This window comes from Mesoplodon bidens, assembly GCF_964165515.1.
Source record: "Mesoplodon bidens genome assembly, chromosome: 18".
Lineage (NCBI taxonomy): Eukaryota > Metazoa > Chordata > Mammalia > Artiodactyla > Ziphiidae > Mesoplodon > Mesoplodon bidens.
The window spans coordinates 47353370-47372622 of record NC_138175.1 but is presented as its reverse complement, the minus strand read 5'-3'; the positions used below and the strand labels follow the sequence as shown (position 1 = coordinate 47372622).

The window sequence follows — 19253 nt, the reverse complement described above, 5'->3', positions numbered from 1 at the left end:
CTTTGGGGCAGAGATGCCATTCACTGGTGGTCACCAATGCGGCCGTTTCCCTGGGTTTCCTGAGTGCCCTTTTGCTCTACCGGTGATTCTGGCACTGCCAGCGGCCCTCCCCAGCGCCCCCAGCATGCCTGGCTCCTGTGGGCCGCCAGAGTTTCTGCGTGCCCCCTGCCAGCCCAGAACAACCTGGCATCCTGGCCGCCAAGCGCCTGTGCCCACCTGGCCCCCAACCAGTGGCCTCCACTTTCTTCACTGGCCTTCCTCCGAGCGCCCTCTCGTGGCCATCTTGAGGAACTGCAGTGGCCACGGTGCGGACGTCTTTTGAAGACTTTGACCATTTCCTGGCTTTTCATTCACCCCATCTTCTCCTGTGCCCTCCCCTCCCTGGGCCCCCACAGTATCCACCCCAGCCCCAAACTATGGCTGTCTCTCCTTACTTTTCCACGTAAGGGTTCTTGGTGGTTCCCAGAGAGTAGATACTGCACAGCGTTCGGTAGCAAGAGACCTGGACATCATCCACTGAGGGAAAGAAGGAGGGTGAGGGTCCGTACCAGTTCTTCTCTAACCCCCTCCCTTGTCTCCAAATGACGGGTAAGAGCAGGGGCTGTAAAGCCAGGCTGCCATTTACAAGTTTTGTTACTTGAGCAAGTACCAACTCTCTCGCGGCCTTAGTTTCCCTCTCTGTAAAATGTGCATAATTATAGTATCTTCCTCATGGGGTTGCTGTGACGATTAAATGAGTTAATACTCAGAAAGCAACTGGAACATGGCACACAGGAGGCACTCAGTGAAGGCGAGCTGCTCTTGGAGAGGAGTCACGGGTCTCCTGACGATAGTGATGGACTCTCTCTCCAGCAAATGCAAACAGACACCCAATTGTGACTTCAGTATTGGTTATCCACACACCCCCCACCCCAGAAGGCCAGGTTAAGAACCTCATCAACTTCCTAAATGTCATGAGGCAAAAAGAGGGCAGGGGAACTGTTCTAGATTGAAAAAGAGACGACAGAGACATAACAACCAAATGCAATGAGAGAAACTTCACTGAATTCTGAATTTTTTAAAAAATCAAAGACAGGGCTTCCCTGGTGGCGCAGTGGTTGAGAGTCCGCCTGCCGATGCAGGGGACACGGGTTTGTGCCCCGGTCCGGGAAGATCCCACATGCCGCGGAGCGGCTGGGCCCGTGAGCCATGGCCACTGGGCCTGTGCGTCCGGAGCCTGTGCTCCGCAACGGGAGAGGCCACAACAGTGAGAGGCCCGCGTACCAAAAAAATAAAAAATCAAAGACATTTTGAGGGTAATAGGGAAATTTAACTGTAGTCAGGTTAGGTGTGATACTGATACTGTGGGTACATGAGAGAAGGTTCTGCAACATTCAGGTGTTGCAGGCTGAGTATTTAGGGATGAGGTGTCACTGTGTGTGTGCAACTCACATTCAAAAGTTCAACAAGGGCTTCCCTGGTGGCGCAGTGGTTAAGAATCCGCCTGCCAATGCAGGGGACACAGGTTCGAACCCTGGTCTGGGAAGATCCCACATGCCGCGGAGCAACTAAGCCCATGCACCACAACTACTGAGCCTGCACTCTAGAGCCCACAAGCCACAATTACTGAGCCCGTGTGCCACAACTACTGAAGCCCGCGTGCCTAGAACCCGTGCTCCGCAACAAGAAAAGCCACTGCAATGAGAAGCCCGCGCACAGCAACGAAGAGTAGCCCCCGCTCGCCGCAACTAGAGAAAGCGCGCGCAGCAATGAAGACCCAATGCAGCCAAAAATAAATTAAAATAAATTTAAAAACAAAAAGTTCAACAGAAAGTTTGGAAATACTTTCACTCATAAAGTGAAAGGTAAAACAAATGGGGCAGATTGTTAACAATTCTCTTCTTTCTACTTTTCTGTATGTTTTTTAAATTTCAGAATAAAATGTTGGAGGGATTCCCTGGCAGTCCAGTGGTTAGGACTCCTTGCTCTCACTACCAAGGGCTCGGGCCCTTGGGGAACTAAGATCCCGCGTGCCCCATGGCACGGCTGGAAAAAAAAATATTGGATCTGGGGAAGAACCCCATCCAAGTGCTACTTTTTTTATTTTTGTCAATGTCAAATCAGCAGTGAGCTGAGACAGGCTTCCCCTACCCCTCAGTCCCCACAGCCCGTCCTGGATGCCTCCGATCCCCTGGGCCCCTCACAACCACAGAACCCCAAATTGATCTTGGCATCTCCCTCAAACTTGTTATTTCTTCCAACTTGTCTCATGGAGGCCCCACTGTCCCCAGGTCCCCAGGCCAGGGCCTCACTCTGGATGCCTCCCCTCCACAGCCTATCTCCTCAGCCTCCAAGACATCTCTCCCACCAGCCCTTCCTGTCTTTTCCTGCCTCTGCCATGCTCTACATCTTGTAGGGCTTTTTGAGTACCTGAACATAAAATGTCATCACCCCCATTGGGTGTTTTATCTTGCCCGTGTCTCATTAACAACATTATGTTACACACTGTATGCATTATGTTACAAGATCCCAGGCTGGGTCACACACTATAGGTGCCATTTGGATAGGCAGGATAAATAGGATAGGATAGGATAAATACAGCAGACACTGCCAATTGACTCCCAATATCTGCTCTTACTTTCTTTCTGCTCTTCTCTTCTTCCTAGTAAGAGACCTCCATACTTAGCTCAACACATGAATAAAGTCTACCATCCTAGCCTTCCTTACGGTGACATGTGGCCATATGCTAAGTTCTGGCCAATAGGATAAATGTGAGAAGTGATGTGGGCCATTTCTACATTGTTCCTTTAAAAGAACTGAGGTGCCCTCCTCTGTTTTCTCTTGTCTCCTACTGGCTAGAATGAGAAGGTGATGGTGCACCCTCTTGGACCATATGGATAAAGGCAATATTTCAGGGATGGAAGGAATCTGGGCTTCTGACATCATGATCAACCTACCAGTAGACTGTTACATGAAAAAGAAATATATCTGTCACTTGTTTAAGCTACTGTGATTTAGGTTCTTCTGTTAGAGCTGTGGAATTAATGCTCTGATTAACTCATTCTCTTACCTACCAATTTTCTGAACTGAATGCACACTTTGCTTATGGCAATGAATCCTCTCAATAAATATAATGCTGAAACACCTGCAGATTCTATCAGGCACACTGGGATGGGTGGTGTTGGTTGAACTGACACCCCCCCCCCAACAACTGCCTTTGGGATCAGGAGCCCTTACGGATAACATCGTCTCCAAACTGGTGCTGGGCGATGTGCTGGAAGAGGGTGGTGAGCACAGGCAGCAGGGCCACGGTGGTGTAGGTGAGGTTCTGGCCCACTCCCTTCACCTGCGTGTGTGTCTGCGACACCTTGCCTAGCCGCAGGTTCTCCACCATCTTCTCGATGTCCTCCGAGGCACTCTCAAAGAAGGAACGGAGGCCAGCCTTCACGATCTCGGGGCCAGACTTCATCACGGTCCTAACAGGGAAGTGGGGGCAAACCAGTTCCAGAATCTGAGATTCAAGATTGAGGAGAGTCTAGGAGAACAGGGGTTGGGGGTGGGAGCACGGTTAGAATGGGAGTGGGCACCATGACCCTTAGCCCCACCTGGCATCCAGGGAGCGTGCCAGGATATGAAGACAGTTGACCACAGCTGGGGCATCCGTCCCTGGGGGAGGAAGTTGGGCTTGGGTGAAGAAAGGGTTATGGGGACAGCACCTGCCTCTACAGCCAACTCGGCTGATCTCTCTTCATCCATCCCCACCCCGCCTAGAATCCCATAGGCTCCTGTCCTTCCCTCATCCTGGCTGTGATCCCTCTGCCTGTCCCTCCCCCATCCTGGCCCTGACCTCTGGGCCGTCACCATCTGGTGATGAGTCTGAGAGTTCCATGATGGCGGGGCCCAGGACTATCCCAGTCTCTGCTCTGTCCCCAGGACCACCCACTCCATGTGCAAGTCCAGAGGACGAACACAGTGAAAGTTGTTCAGATTAAGGCATGAACCTGGGCCATATTTCTTCAGGGCGAGGTTGTGAAGAGGGGAAGAGAGGGAAGACTGGGGAGAAGGGCTCGGGTGCAGAGCTACTTACCAAAGAGAGAGACTCGGTGACGGACAAGAGCGGCAAGCTTGCAGAAGAGGCTGAAGAAAGAGAGAGAAACAGGACAGGAGAAACAGGGAGCGAGGACACCAAGGGGACACAGTGAGAGGAGGAGGGACAGGGAAGACAGGGGGAGAGGGACAGAAGACAGAGCCAGGAGGAGAAAGGATGATGGGGGAGAAAACGAAGGAGACGGAGGGGGTGCGAAGGGGCAGAGAGATGAACCAGCTTGAAAGTCACAAGCAGTAACTGGTATGCTGGGGGTGGGGAGTCCGGTCTGCCTTTCTGACAGGGTGACCAATTCGTCCCAGGTTGCCTGAAAGTCCCGTGTCCTGGGGCACACCAGGACGGTTGGTCACCCTATAGCCCTTCCATCACCTCTGCAGGTAGACTGATCAGTGCCCAGCACCTAGGACAGAGCCTCTAAGGTCCAAGGGTGGGAGGAAAAGATCTAGGATTACAATGCTGTGAGGTCAGGGGTGTGAGTCACAGGTCCCAGGGGGGCGCACCTGGTGATCATTTCCTTCTCCTTGTTGGAGGCGTGGCCACCACTGCCCAGCAGTTTGGCTGGTGTGGACAGGAAATAGAGGCAGTGGTTGGTGAAGTACTGGTTGATCAAAGGGAGCAGGATCTGGGGGCGTGGGGAAGAGACGAAGGGGATTGGGTGAAGAGAGAGGAGAGCCCACCAGTCCCCAGCCTCCTCCAGCTTCTGAGCCCGCCTCTTGCCTTGGCAAAGAATTTAATCTCCTGTTCGTGAGGGGACTTTTCCACTCGTCCACTGCTGACCACAGCCTCTGGTGGGGGAAGGCAAATAGGGGTCATGGTGGCTTCAAGGCTAGGGAACTCAGGGCTTTCTGAGGGGGCAGAGTTGGGATATGATAGGAGATTGCCTCCTGGTATGAAGTCACTTGTATTGGCTTTGAGGTAAACCTCTCTTCCCTATCTTTCATCTGATCCCCCTAACTCCTTGATCAAACCCTTCCTGAGGCTGAAAATGGGGAGGAGGACAAACTGGGACGGGGTAAGGCCATGGAACATCCCCCTCCTCACCAATCACAAGTCCTTTTCTTTCTGAACTTCAATATCTGGCACTGAGTAAATGTGGAATGAATGAATGAAACAAGAAGTCAATATAGACAGATTAGATTCAACTTTAAAGTGGAAATCTGTTTCAGTCATCATCGTAGTGACGGTAATAAATCATATTATTAAACTAATAGTACTATTAAAATAATAATAATAAATAAGGCTCCAATTACTATACACTCGCTATGTCCCCTGGCACTGTGAGAAATGTTCTTGCACAATCTCCTCCCAACCTGGAGGCCTGTATACTTGGTCTTTCATTCCTATTTTAGAGATGAGGAAATTCAGGTGAAATAGCTCACTCCAGGTCACTCAGCAAATAAGTGACAGAACTGTAGCTGGTTATGGTGAACAGAATCCCCCTTTCACGGATGAGCAAACTGAGGTTCAGGGGGGAGAGGGAATTGCCAGGAGGCTGTGCAGCACGGAGGTCTGGCTCCCGTGGGATTTGGGGTGAGATGTATGAGTGAATCCTGCTGGGCCACTCACTCACCTGAAGGGAATTTGGGGGTTCCTGGGTGGCTCTTAAGGGGAATGCTGGGGCTCTCTGGGGGAAGCAGGAAGGGATCATAGGGGCCCCAGATGTGATTCTTAGTGATATATAAGAGGCATCTGTGGGGCATCCCAAGAGCCTCAGCCTTCAAAATAGATCCAGAATCTGCCCAGTTCTCACTCTCTTCTGCTCCTGCCCCCCTCAGTCTGCTTCCACAGGCAGCCAGAGGGAGCCTGTGAACACCCAAGGCAGATCAGGGCCCTCTCCTGCTTAGAATGCTCCCATCTCACTCAGAGCAAAAAGCCACAGTCCTCACCATGGCCTGCAAAGCCCGTCATGACCTGCCTGTCACTGACCCCATTTCCTCTCACTCTTCCCCTCTGTCACCCTGATTCAGCCACATGGGCCTCCTAATACGCACATCAGCGACCTCTGCACTGGTTGTTCCTCTCCCTAAAATACTCTCCCCAGATGACCACATAGCTCTCTCCCCAGCTTCCTGGGATACTCTATTTATTTGACCGCACAGCAGGGCATGTGGGATCTTAGTTCCCCGACCAGGGATCAAACCCATGACCCCTGCAGTGGAAGTGCAGCATCTGAACCACTGGACCGCCAAGGAAGTCCTGGAACACTCCGTTTAAAATTACAACCAACCCTCTTTAGCTAGCTCTAGTGTATTCCTCTTCCCATAACACTAATCACTTTCTGACACACTCAGTGATCTCCTTATTTCCGACTTTAAATGGCTGAATCCACCACAGGAATGTAAGTTGCAGGAGGACAGGGATCTTTGTTTTCTTGTTCACTGTCTTATTCTCAACCCCTAGAACAACGTCTGGCACAATGATTAGATGAGGGGAGGAAGGAGAAATGAATGAACTGGGTGCCTTTGTGAAACTGCAGCTAGGGCGGGGACGGGGAGGGAATTCTCCGTACCCAGATGGGCGATAAACTCCTGAGAAATGTCCATCCAGCGGAGCAACTGCTGCAGGAAGCCGAAGGCGAACCGTTTCTCAATGGAAGACGTGTCCAGTTCCATGTCCTTAAGGCCCCTGCGTGCAGGAAGAGCGAGAGGTCAGCCCAGACGCAGACCCCCCCGTGTTTCCCGCCTCTTTCCAGTTCAGCCTGGACTCCCCCAGGCCCTGCCTCCGCTTTCCAGGCCCCACCCTTCTTAGACTCCGCCCCTCTCTGGCCCCGCCTCTGCCCTCCAGGCCCCACCCCTCTATGGCCCTGCCTCTGCTCCCAGGCCCCACCCCCATCAATTTCCTCTCTCTGGCTCCGCCTCCGCTACCTAGGACTAGCCTATCACAGCTTTTGCCAGGGTTCCGCCCACTTTCCCTACCCCTCCCGGGCCGGCCTTCCAGCCCGCTTGCCTGGTGACCGCGTAGCCGTTCATCTGCAGGAACTTCAGCAGCTCCTGGGCCTTCTCTCTATCTCGTGCCTTCTCCTTGGCTGTGAGCGTGTCGTAGGGAACCAGCAGCGGGTGGGTCCCACCACCTGGGGCAGCAAAGACCAGAAATGAGGGGCGTGGGGGGGGACCCAGGCCGCTCATTGAAGTGGTTCCTGAAGTTGAGGGTGTGCATAATTATAGTAATAAAGACAGAGATAAGAATAACCAAACACTGCTTTCTGAGGCTCCTCACATCCTCACCACAGCCCTACAGGAGTAAATGCTGTGATTATCCCCATTGTAGAGACACAGAAACGAAGGTTCAGTGGGGTGAAAGCAACTGTTCAAAGTCACACAACTCTAACCCAGGCCCTTATGACTCCGGAGCCTGTGACTAGGGGACTACGGCGAAGGGGAGTCTGTGCGGCGTGGGGTGGGTGCCTCACCCTTGGCTTCCAGCTCCTGTTTCTTCTTCCGTCCCCATGTGTTGTGGTAATTTTCCGCCAGTTGTTCTGCCATGGCCTGGGAGAGGATGCAACGGGTCAAAGCCCACATTCAGAAGATGTCCTCCTCTCCCAACAGACACCTGCAGTCCCCAAATAAAGGATCAGAAGACTCACCTGCAGCTCCCGGGACAGGGTAACTCCGCTGAGGTCGGGGGGCTGGGGGTTGTAGCCTTCCCGTGCATCATAGGTCTGGGGAGACAGGGGAAAGATGGACGGACTAGCAGGAAGCCCAGCCCCGAAGCCAATTTATCCCCCCTACCTGGCCCTACACCCCTCCTCTGTGCCCTCTCCTTAAGTCCCTGTCTCTAAGCCACCCTCCTCTCTTCTGCCCTTTGCAGTTTTTCAGACCCATGCCCTCTCCCTTCCCTGATCTCTCAGCCTTCTCTTGCACCCCCTCCTGGCCTTCCCCCTTCCGCTGACCCCACCTTTTTCCCCCCGCGGCCCTTATCCCCCTCTCGACCCCACCTCCTGCCTGGCCCCACCCTCTCCTGGCCCCGCCCCTTATTCCAGCCGCTCACCACCCCCTCATGACCCCGCCCCCGTCCCAGCCCCGCCTCCACCTGGGCACTTTGGGATATCTTCCGGGTTTTTTTCTTCTCCGTCTTCTCCTCCTCACCCTCCCTGGCTTTCTCTATCGTCCATTCCCAGGCAATCATGGCCTTCAAGGACTCCTTGATGGGCCAGCGGTAAATCTCTTTGTCCTGGGGTGGACAGGAGGGAGTGGAGTTGGTGGAATGGGGTGAGAGGGAGGTGGAGGTAGGAGCCCCTGGCTCAGCCTCTCTGGCCTCCAGTGTCCCAAAAAGGGGAAAGCCCTGACTATGTGGCTAGGAAGTGGTCCAGTCCGAATTCAATCCCAGGTGCCTTACCTGTTCTGTAACAGAGCCTCCCAAACTCTCATTATCCCCTTTTATACATGAGACTCAGAGAAGTTAAGTTGTATGGTCAAGGAATCAAACCCAGTCTCTCCAACCCTTTCTAAGAGAAGGGACACTAGGAGTCTGGGGTCTAGGGGAGGCAGCCAAGTTTGAGGGAAGGCAAAGTCCATGGATGGGGAGCCTTAACCCGCAGATCCAGCTAGATCCAAGCCCATGAAGCTGCCTCACCCCTCCCTGATCCCCCAAATTTTGCACCCCCAACTTGGGCGCCAAGGCTTGGTCACCTTCTCCGAAAACGTCTTGTAGGGCCTCAGCATGGGATGGGTCTTCAGTTCCTCGTCTATGTTCTCCCCATAGGACCAGTTGTTCTGGATCTGGAGGTGGAGAGGGGACAGGTGGGGGCAGTGTCACTATGGAGCTGGGCGTGGGAGCAGGATGAGGTGTGGACACACACTGAGAGGGAACCCTGGAGGGGCTGAGGGTTCCAGAGGAGGCTGTGAATCCCAGGAAGAGTTACGGGTCTCAGGGAAATCTGGGGCCCTCCGGGAGGATCTGGGTCTGGTGGAAAGCTGGGGCCCTTGAGGAAGGCTGGCAGGGGTGGAGGGTCCTGGGGAGGGGAGGACCATGATGCCAACCTTGTCGAAGGCCCACTTCTCATGTGTGTACTCTGCAAACTTGTTAATGAAGGAGTCCAGCTTCTCTGGGATGATCACACTATTAGAGGGGCGGGGTCAGCAGATGTCAGGGCTGTGGCCCCTCCTTCCACCTCGGAAACCTGCTCCTTCTCCCAGCCCCCAGGCCCCCCTCCTGCCTCCAGGCCTCACTTGAGGGTCTCCACAGGCCGAGGATCAAAGTTGCCTTCAGCGTCCACCGTGGCCTTTTTCTCAGCCTTGGATGAGTATGAGGCGTCCACGTAGTCGGGGGGCAGGGCCCCTGCGATGGCACACAGGCAGGGCATAGCCATTCGGTACAGCTCTGGGTCATATTTCTGGGGAGGTCAGGGCGGGGGGTCACTGCAGGCCTGACGGAGCCTTCAAATCCTGGAGCACCAGGACTTCAAACTCACCCCTCCAATCATCACCCCTCTTTCCTGAGCCCTCAAACATGAAGTATGGTCTCTCTCCCTGAAACCCAAGCCTCAGACCCACCTGGACTCTCAAACCACCCCACGTTACCCCCTCCAAGCCCCCAAACTAGAGGTCCATTCCCTCTTCCATAATGTTCAAACCAGAGACCCAACTCATAGATTCTCCTAGATCCAAACCTGCAGAACTGCCTCCCTCCCTCAACCCCCAACTTTGAGGATTTCATTCTGCATCCCTGACTTTGGGCCCTAGACCCTCCAAACAGGCTTCTTCCAGGGCCCTTGGGTGCCCAGACCTTATGGGCGAGAGAGTCAAAGATGCCCCAGAAGAGTTTACGGGTGAGGTGCAGCTCTTCCTCCGAGGTGACCCCGTAGTTGGCCCAGCCTGTGGGAAGGCAGTAGTACTTCCAACAACGCTCATAGTGGTTGGTGAGGAGCTGGGTGGGAACAAGAGGGGGACACACAAGTGAGGGGGACATAAACAGGTGGCAGGCGAAGGAAGGCCCAGGGAGGCCCCAGGGTCGGGGTGGGGGGTGGCAGTGCTTTTAAGTTATGAAGGAGGTGTGGATTATGCAAATGATATGCTAATAAAGGGGAAATGGCATGCGTATTGGGAAGTTTATTGGACAGTGTATTATGTGAATTTGGCACTCTAACTCAGAGTCAGGATGGGCATTAAATCAGAGCTGGATTTTTTTTTTTTTTTTTTTTTTTTCAGTACGCGGGCCTCTCACTGTTGTGGCCTCTCCCGTTGCGGAGCACAGGCTCCGGACGCGCAGGCTCAGCGGCCATGGCTTACGGGCCCAGCCGCTCCGCGGCATGTGGGATCTTCCCAGACCGGGGCACGAACCCATGTCCCCTTCATCGGCAGGCAGACCCTCAACCACTGCACCACCAGGGAAGCCCCAGAGCTGGATTTGTCTGGTGTTCTTTATACAAATAAGCATGCAGATATTAATCCATGGGTGGGGTTGTGTGCAAATGGGCATACGTATGAAGTGATCTGTGCTTATGTGAATTAACATGGCAAATGGAAACACAGGCAGCACTCCATGCAAACACGTGGTAGCTGGGAAGAGAGCCTCCACCAGCCAATGTGCAAATTTGAAATGGGGGCTGATTTAGATGTATTACGCAAAATAGTTAAAATATCTGAGTTGGGGGTATCTCCTTATGCAAACTAGCATGCAAATGAAAAAATAATAGGACAGACAGTGTGCAAATATTCAGGATAGCTGTGGTACTATTTACTCAAATAAGTGCAGTCATTTGAACAGTGGAAGGCCGGTGGTCTAAGCATGCAAATAAGCATGCTAATTAGAAAAAGTGTGCCCCACGCAAATATATGCTAATTAAGGTGGGGATTGGCTCACTGTTATGCGAATTAAACGCTAATTAGGGAGTGTTAGAGGCACCAATGACGCAAAGTGAATGTTAAAGAGGTTTCTATGGGGCCCGCTGCCCGCGCGTTTGCAGGTTAACTGGCCTGGGCGGTGTGATACAAATGAGCCCCATAGTCCGAGGGCGGAGCAAGCCGGTGGGTGGAGCATGGAAATACGCAAACTGAAGAGGGCTTGCCCTCACCTTGAGCGGCATCTTGGCGAACTCGTTAAGGATGGGCACGTCGAACACCAGGCGCCGCAGCAGGTGCTGCAGCATGGACGGGCGGATGTACCTGCGGGGACATGCACGGGGCGGGGTTATCTCACCCTGAGGCCCGCCCCAGCCGTAGCCCCGCCCACCAGGGTCCCGCCCCACCTGCAGAGCGCCATCAGGCATTCCTCGATGACGTCGCGCTGCACCTTGGTGAGCGAGCGGCCGCGGGACAGGCGGTATACCGTGTGAAGCATGGAGTCCACCATGATGGCGCGATGCTCGGTTCCCGCAAAGAGTGGCGCACACTTGGTGATGAGCGGCAGCACCGCCAGGCACAGGTAACGGTTCAGCGCCAGCGCCATCTCCGTGGTGCTGAAAGTGGCCTGGGGCGCAGGGTGGGGACATCAAGCCCTGACACCAACCAGGATAACTCTGGGCAAACGACCCCGGCTTCTGATCTTCCCCTGAAACCTGCTTCTCCCAGACCCCACTACCCTTAGTACTTTGGACTATGCAAAATTTCAAATACACGCAAAAGTCCAGGAGCCAACTAATGAACCCTCATTACCCAGATTAGGCTGTTCTGCAGATACCCACCTTCTGCATGCTTTTCCTCTCTACCCTCGCCTTTTTTCCTGTAATAGTTCATGCAACCCCCAGCCATATATCTTTTTATCCAAGGATACTTCAATATGTATCTCCATTCAGAGGAGTATCAATACTTCTATTTAACATTCCATGCTGCCATTATCACACCTCACAGAATTAACGAAATCTCTTAATAATCATGATCGGCTTTCTCTAATTGTCTCAAAAATGGCTTTGCATTTAGCTGCGATTGTTTGGATCAGGGCCCCAGGAAGACCCCCATACTGTACTTGGCTGACAGGTCTCTCCATCAGCAACTGTTCCTTTTCCTCCACCCCCCTTTTAAGGCTATTTATTTGCTGAAGAAACTGAGTCATGGGTCCAATGGAATTTCCTACATTTTGGCCTTGGTTGGTCGCTTCCCAGGGGTGTCCGTTAACTTGTTCCTCTGCCCCCTGTATTTCTGATAAACTGGTAGTTATAGATTCAAGTTCCGGGGTTCCCTTTCCCAGTAGGGAACAGTCATTTCTCCCATCTTAAGAAGAGCCTTCTCTTGACCAAGTTCACCCAGCCAGCACATCGCCATTTCCCTGCCTCTTCTGTCACCAACTTGTGTAGACTGTCAACACTCGCTGTCTCCAATACCTCTCAGCCTCTCAGCCTCTCTCTCTGAGAGGGGCTCTCTCTCTCTCTCTCTCTCTCTTTTTTTTTTTTTTGGCTGCACCGCATGGCATATGGGCTCTTAGTTCCCTGACCAGGGGGCAAACTTCCACTGCGCCCCTTGCAGTGGAAGCGTGGAGTCTTAACCACTGGACCGCCAGGGAAGTCCTCCCAGGCTCTCCTAAACCCTTTCCCATAAGGCTTTAGCCCCACCACCTCACTGAAACTGCTTCCTCCATTTGGCCAAACCAATGGTGAGTTATCAGTCTTCATCTTAACTTGGCATTGTCACCTTCTATTATTATTGTTCTTGTTGTTGTGCATGGGTCTTTGTATCTCCATGGTGCTGAGCCATCACTGAGAATTCTTTTTTATAACCTGAGGTGTTGGAGATTTCCACCCACCCTTTCCCAGAACTCAGAGTTTTTCTTGGTTTTTGTTTTCTATCTTGATGGTGGGGGAGGGAGGATCATGATATGTACACAAGTTCAGAACAAACAAAAGTGCTGCCACTATTCCCATGACACATCCCACTCTGGAGGCCGGGACAGTGGCCAGACTACTCACCGTGTCCAGCGAGGCGGCCGCCCGCATGTCGGGCAGGAAACCCACATCTAGCACGTGCAGCAAGAACTCCTGGTTCTCGATGCCGTACACGCGGTCCAGGAAGAGCACCATCGACGCCTTGTGGTCCGGCACAAAGGATGCCGACATCTTCGGCTGCACCAGGGCCCCGTCTGTGGGCAAGGGGGCAGGGTCAGGGCCGCCCTTGGGGTCCCCCTGCTTCCTCCCCAGCATCCCTCCCTTGCTGAGTCCTGCCCCTCCGCACCTTTGCCCAGGGTGGGGATCTGCAGTGGGAGGCTGATGATGCCCACGAGGTCGTCCAGGGGCACGAGGGAGCGCAGGATGGCGCGGATCCGCAGGGCCTCGCCTTTGCCGGCTTGGATTAGCTGGAGAGGGGAGGTGGGCATGTCACCAGGCACGCCCTGCCCCATATGGTCATTCCCCCACTCCATCCCTTCCCAACCCACTGGCAGGTAAAGACTCCGTCTCGTGGGGCTAACTCTAGAATTCCCAGCCCTGACCCCTCTGCCTGTGCTTCTCCCTGCAGCCCTGACTACCACTGGCTTTCATTGCTTGATCTTGTGCACTGGACTGAGCGCTCTGTGAGAGCGGGGCCAGGGGCTCCCTCAGCCACTGGTGTGTCCCCAGCATTGCCTAGCCCAGGACCACACGCATAGCAAGAGCTAAATCAATGTTGTTGAATGTCTGAATGAAGAGGTTCAAGGTTGGCTGTGCCCGCCCCCCAGCCCAGCCTTCAGGTCTCACATGCATCTCTGGTGCACAGCGTCCCAGCAGGTCGATCAAGGCAGCGTAGAAGGACATGATGGCATGTCCAAGGTGCACCCGGTTCTCCTCGGGGGGCTCCTCCCCGAAGCTGCAGGGGAAGGCGGGTGGTGTGAGGAGGCAGCGAGGGGCTCGGGGAGGGTGGTGGTTCTGTCGAGGAAGGGGCAGGAGACTCACAGCTCACGCCGCCGGTCCCTGCGGACTCCTGGGCCATCCCTCGCGGGGTCCTCGGAGATGCGGATGGCCTCTTCGATGGTGGCCAGCAGCCCCGAGCTGCCCTCGCCCCGCAGGGCAGGCCCGAAGCACTCAGGCTTACGGATCAGCAGACGCACCACCACATTGGCATTCTCCTCCACGCTCTCACCTGGCGGCTCGCAGGGTCAGGAGGCCTCATGAGCCACTGCCCAGGGTCCCTCCCTGGACAGCCCCCTGACCTGGCACCTCAGGGGTGAACGTCAGGCCCCCGTTGACCTCCAGACCCTGCCCCACACCCACTTGGAGGCATCCCTGCCCAGGCCAGGCCTGTGGCCCAGGATGTGGGCCACACCCGAGGGAGGCTTTGGCCAGTGACCCCCAGCCTCCCGCCCTATTACCGCCACCCCTTGCCTCACCGTTGACGAAGACAGCAAAGCGCAGGAAGTCCAGGTAGCGCTCGCCGCCGCAGGGGTTCCAGCCGATGTCTGGGTACCCTTTGGCCAGGAGTATGGGGCAGCTTTGGAGGCCACAGCCTGCCAGGTAGGACACCACCTGGGGGCACAGGAGGCTCAGCCAGAGACTATACCCACACCACCTTCCTCCCCAAGGCTCAAGTCCTTGCCCATCCCTGGAGCTCCGCAATCCAGTTTGGATCCCTCAGCAAACAATAACCCTCATCCTCCACCATCATTTCCCACCTGGACCATCGCAGCCACCTCCTCCCTGGGCTCACTGTTCCCTTCAACCCCTAGTCTGTCCCCCACACAGTCAGAGAGACCCCTACTGTCTCACTTAGGGCTAAAGCCAGAGCCCTCGCTGTGGCCCACAGACCCTCCACACAATCTGCCCTTGTCAACTCCCTGCCCTCACATCCTAGCACTCACCCTGTCTCCCTCTGCTCCAAGCACACTGCTCTCTCTGCTGTTCCTCAGACTCATCAGGTTCACTCCTGCCTCAGGGCCTTTGCACTGGCTGCTTCCCAGCTTGGAATGCTCTTCCCCCTCATGTCCATATGGCCCCCCTCTCCTTCAGAGCTTTACTTGAAGGTCACTTTCTCAGTGAGGCTTTCTCTGACCACTCGTGTCTAAACTCAGTCACCCTCCCGACACTTGATATTTCTCTCCCTTGTTTTTTCTTCCTTAACACTCGTCACTAGCTAATACACCACAGATTTTACTTCTTCATCTTGTTTATCATCCATCCTCCCAACTAGAATGTCAGCTTCACAAGGACAAGGATTTTTGACTCTCAATCACTGTCATACCCCTACTGCCTTGGACGGGTCCTGACACATAGTAAATGCTCAAAAACATTTGTTAAATAAATAATACTATAATAGTAGATAACTGTCAGAGAGTGCTTACTGCTTTGTAAATGCTTTCGTGAGTTAACTTATTTAATCCTCAGAACAACTGTATGAAATTGTTTCTATATATTCATTCTACAAATGAGGAGATGGAGGCCTGGAGAATTTAAGCCACTTGTCCAAGGCCACAGAGCAAGAGAGTGGGGCCGGGAGTGGGGGCAGGGAGTTGAATCTAAGTTGCTGAGCTCCAGAGCCCATGCCTTTCACTGCTACACACAGAAGCAGGGAGCACAGAGGGCCAAGAAACGTGCCAAGCCCACGTGGCTGGGGAAGGTGGGGTGTGGATTTTCACTCAGCCCCGTGAGCGAGTGACTGGGTCCTGTCCCTTTGCTGCGAATTATTCCCCTTCTGATTCAGTTCTGGACCATGCACAGTGGCACCCATAGAGTGGGGACCCAAATCAGCAGGTGCCCCAGGGGGCCAGGCATGGGCCAGGCCTTCTCCCACCACACCTTCTCCAGATCCTGCTCCTGCAACGCCAAGGCCAGCTCGTTGTTGTCGATGACGGAGGCAGCTGCCACATCCAGGGGCGTGGAGCCCTGCATGCCTGTGGGAGTGAGAGGCAGTGAGAATGGTCTTCGGAGGTGCCTAGCTGACTGTCTCACTTTTGCTTGCCTCACCTCCTCCGAGAAGCCCTCCTTGACCACCCCTTTTCCAGACTGGGTCAGGTGCCTCCTCTGACTGTGCTTCTCCATCCCAGGCCTGACCAGTCCAGGCTGACACTGTCTGGGATGGGTTTGTCTACCCCACTCCACTGTGAACCCCATTAGGGCCAGGGCCAGGGCTGTCTGGGTATAACCAGCACTGTTCATTACAGGTCCAGATCCAGGGTGAGTTGAAAGTAAGTATTTGTTAAATGACTAAGTGAGCCAGCGGAGAGTGGGGCCAGCCTGGATGGACCGCCAGGAGTGGGCTCAGGGTTCCTCACCCAGGCCAATGCCGCTGTTCTCCAGCAGGTAGCTCAGGTGGTCAAACATGGAGCGCTGGTTCTGCCGGCTGATGCGGCAGAAGTAGCAGAGGAAGCGGCAGCAGCTGGTCACCATCTTGGGGAAGCGGATCTCCTGGGCAAGCAGGGTGGGCTGGTGGTCAGTGCCTGCCCTCCGGGGCCCCCTCCCCTGAGCTCCCCGGCCCACGCAGCCCCCTTACCTTGGATTCGCCGCCCCCAAGGACATTCACCATGACCTCCATGACTGTCTCATGCATGCCCAGCGCCCGCATCAGGTTCGGGTGTTGGTAGAAGACTTTGTTGTTCATGATGTTCCTGTGGACAGGTAGAGTGCATGGGGGCAAGTCCAGGGAGAGCCTCCAGACCCTTGCGGGGGCCATCACCACCACTGTGGTAACAGTCAACATTTACTGAACTCCTAGTCTGTGCCCAGCACCGCTCCCTTTACAGATCGGAACTCATTCAATCCTTATGTCCACTCTGGGAGGCGGGAACTAGAATTATTCCTCTTTCACAGACAAGGAGACCAGAGGATCCAAGGTGGGCTCCCCTGGAGCGGAGATCTCTATCATGTTGCATGTTGTAACCCCAAGTGCCTAGAAAGGGCCTGGCACACAGTAGGTGCTCAATAGATGTCTGCTGAGTGAGTGAATGAGGCTCACTTGGCACTGACTGCTCAACTACTGTTATCTTTATTATTATTACTGTTATTACCGCTACACGAGCTCACTGAAGCCGCACCACAACTCTTCAAAATAAGCGTGGCGCTTCCCCAGTTTAGAGATGAAGAAACCGAAGCTCAAAGAGGGTAAATCTTGAGCCAAGAGTCACAGGTGAGTAGGAGCTGTTACCCAGGGGTGGGTGGAGAGGTAAGGGGCGGGGGGGGACATTACCTAGGGAGATGGGCTGGCTGCTGGGAGGAGCACACCACCCTGAGGATGGGGCAGAAGTGGGGAAGGACACATGATTGCATCCAGAGGACGTGAGCCGGTGGACAAGCTTGAGCCAGAAGGTCTCCCCTCCCTTCCCCGGGGACGTGTAGCGTCACGGGAGGGGCGGGGCCTCACCCAATGCTCTGGATCATGAGGTTTTCCTCCTGGGGGCCCATTTGCACGATGAGCAGGGACCGGATCTGGCCAAGGCACTCAAGCAGGCTCATGATGTCCTCCACGGAGGAGGGGGAGATAGTATAGGCCCGGGGCAGGGCACGCAGCAGCTCCCCGAGCCCATCGTACTGCCGGTGCAGGAGGCTGAACATGGCCCGTACCAGCTCGGGGCTCTGCACGAAGTCCTCTTGGGCCCAACGCACCACTGTGTGGGACACCAGCTCCTGCAGCGACTCTGGGAAGGGGACACAAGGGTAGGAACACTCTTCCTGGCCAGGGCCTTGGGCGAAAACGGTACAGAGGGCGCCCGTCTTTCCAGAGGGCTTCTCAGTCACTAACCACCCACCCCCTGCCCTCCCCCTGCCAGGAGTGGGCAGATTCTGGCAGATTTTGTTCTGTGGCTCTAGGAGTCTCCCTATCCTCTTCACCCTATACCCAGACCGTAAGTGCCCCCCTAAAAGCTTTAAGAGGAAAAAGCATTTGTATCACTGCAAAGTACCAGAGCATTATTCTGAGCACCTTTGAAGGTGCAAGTGGTAATTTCATTTGTTCTGTAAAAACACTGCTGATTTTTCATCATGGGAGACAACAGACACAAAGAAAATCTGTGAAGACTTTGGTGTCATCTGAAAATTATGTCAAAAATGAACTCTTTTGGGCTTCCCTGGTGGCACAGTGGTTGAGAGTCTGCCTGCCAGTGCAGGGGACATGGGTTCGAGCCCTGGTCTGGGAAGATCCCACATACCGCGGAGCAACTGGGCCCGTGAGCCACAATTACTGAGCCTGCGCGTCTGGAGCCAGTGCTCCGCAACAAGAGAGGCTGTGACAGTGATGGGCCCGCGCACCGCGATGAAGAGTGGCCCCCATTTGCCACAACTAGAGAAAGCCCTCGCACAGAAACGAAGACCCAGCACAGCCATAAATAAATAAATTAATTAATTTAAAAAAAAAAATGAACTCTTTTATTTTCCCTGGCGATGTCCCCGGGACTCTCCTCTCCTATATCCAGCATCCATTTCTCCCCCTGTCTCGCTTTCTCTCCCAACCCTTTTTCTTCCCAGGATTTCTGGGAGAGAAGACAGATGTCTCCTGTGTCTCAGGGTCAGGAGAAACCTTCCTGCACTGGCACTGAATGGTGGTGTCAATTCATGACCTGTGACATGTGCTACCTTCCCTCCATCTGCTCTACATGATCTGGACCCATCACTTCTGACTACAAATTCTATACCTCTCCTGCTCACTCTGCTCCAGCCACACTGGTCTCTAAACGCACCATGCATGTTCCTGCCTCAGGGCCTTTGCACTGGCTGTTCCATCTGTACCAATCATCTTTCCCCAGATCTTTGCATACCTCACTCCCCCACTCCAACCTCTCCATCTTTGTCCCTCTCTCTCCTCTCACTCAGCTTTAGTTTTCTTCTTAATACGTATGGCCATTTGACGTTATGGTATATGTATATTGGTGTCTTTTGTAATATTCTAAACTCCTTGAGGGCAGGGACTTTGACTCTTCCCCCTATTATATTCCCTGGCCCTACCAACAGTGCCTGGGCCAGAGTCGGCCCAATAAAATTTCTTGAATGTTATAGAATAAACCCTCCACCAATGTTAGGGACTCTGTCCTTGTTATATGGTGTTAATATACAGTTTGCCTAATGACCCATGGGACCAACGTTTATCATGGCTGCTTTCCTAACCCCTCAGCATAGTAATCATTTCACCAAGAAATAAGGGAAAAACAAAGAAAAGCCACAAGTACACGGAAGCCACGGTGGTGCAGGAGTTGCCCCATCCCAAGGTTGGATGTATGCCTCTGCTCTGGCAGCCATGCATCACACTGTTCCAACACACACACTGTGCAGCCCCAACTTTGGGGCCACGCCTCCAGCATGCCTCCTCTCTCATTAATACCATCCACTTGTCCCTTGGGCTACTCC

General features: G+C 54.0%; 1 protein-coding gene across 2 annotated transcripts in view; it reads right to left on the bottom strand.

Moving 5' to 3' along the window:
• The window catches only part of RYR1 (ryanodine receptor 1), a gene marked incomplete at its 3' end in the record, with an annotated part of 118542 nt that overhangs the window by 55698 nt on the left and 43591 nt on the right, over positions 1 to 19253 (bottom strand). For both annotated transcript variants that reach the window (XM_081216801.1, XM_081216802.1), the window contains exons 39-64: positions 17278 to 17551; positions 16411 to 16525; positions 16193 to 16325; positions 15717 to 15811; positions 14315 to 14450; positions 13881 to 14067; positions 13686 to 13794; positions 13186 to 13306; positions 12924 to 13093; positions 11271 to 11491; positions 11097 to 11187; positions 9809 to 9949; positions 9253 to 9416; positions 9064 to 9142; positions 8713 to 8802; positions 8114 to 8254; positions 7668 to 7742; positions 7494 to 7569; positions 7031 to 7154; positions 6594 to 6709; positions 4802 to 4869; positions 4585 to 4706; positions 4067 to 4116; positions 3585 to 3645; positions 3217 to 3455; positions 435 to 516 (exon numbers count right to left, since the gene is read on the bottom strand). In XM_081216801.1, coding sequence (XP_081072927.1) covers positions 435 to 516; positions 3217 to 3455; positions 3585 to 3645; positions 4067 to 4116; positions 4585 to 4706; positions 4802 to 4869; positions 6594 to 6709; positions 7031 to 7154; positions 7494 to 7569; positions 7668 to 7742; positions 8114 to 8254; positions 8713 to 8802; positions 9064 to 9142; positions 9253 to 9416; positions 9809 to 9949; positions 11097 to 11187; positions 11271 to 11491; positions 12924 to 13093; positions 13186 to 13306; positions 13686 to 13794; positions 13881 to 14067; positions 14315 to 14450; positions 15717 to 15811; positions 16193 to 16325; positions 16411 to 16525; positions 17278 to 17551 — 3280 coding nt within the window. The remainder of the gene's footprint in view (positions 1 to 434; positions 517 to 3216; positions 3456 to 3584; positions 3646 to 4066; positions 4117 to 4584; positions 4707 to 4801; positions 4870 to 6593; positions 6710 to 7030; positions 7155 to 7493; positions 7570 to 7667; positions 7743 to 8113; positions 8255 to 8712; positions 8803 to 9063; positions 9143 to 9252; positions 9417 to 9808; positions 9950 to 11096; positions 11188 to 11270; positions 11492 to 12923; positions 13094 to 13185; positions 13307 to 13685; positions 13795 to 13880; positions 14068 to 14314; positions 14451 to 15716; positions 15812 to 16192; positions 16326 to 16410; positions 16526 to 17277; positions 17552 to 19253) is intronic.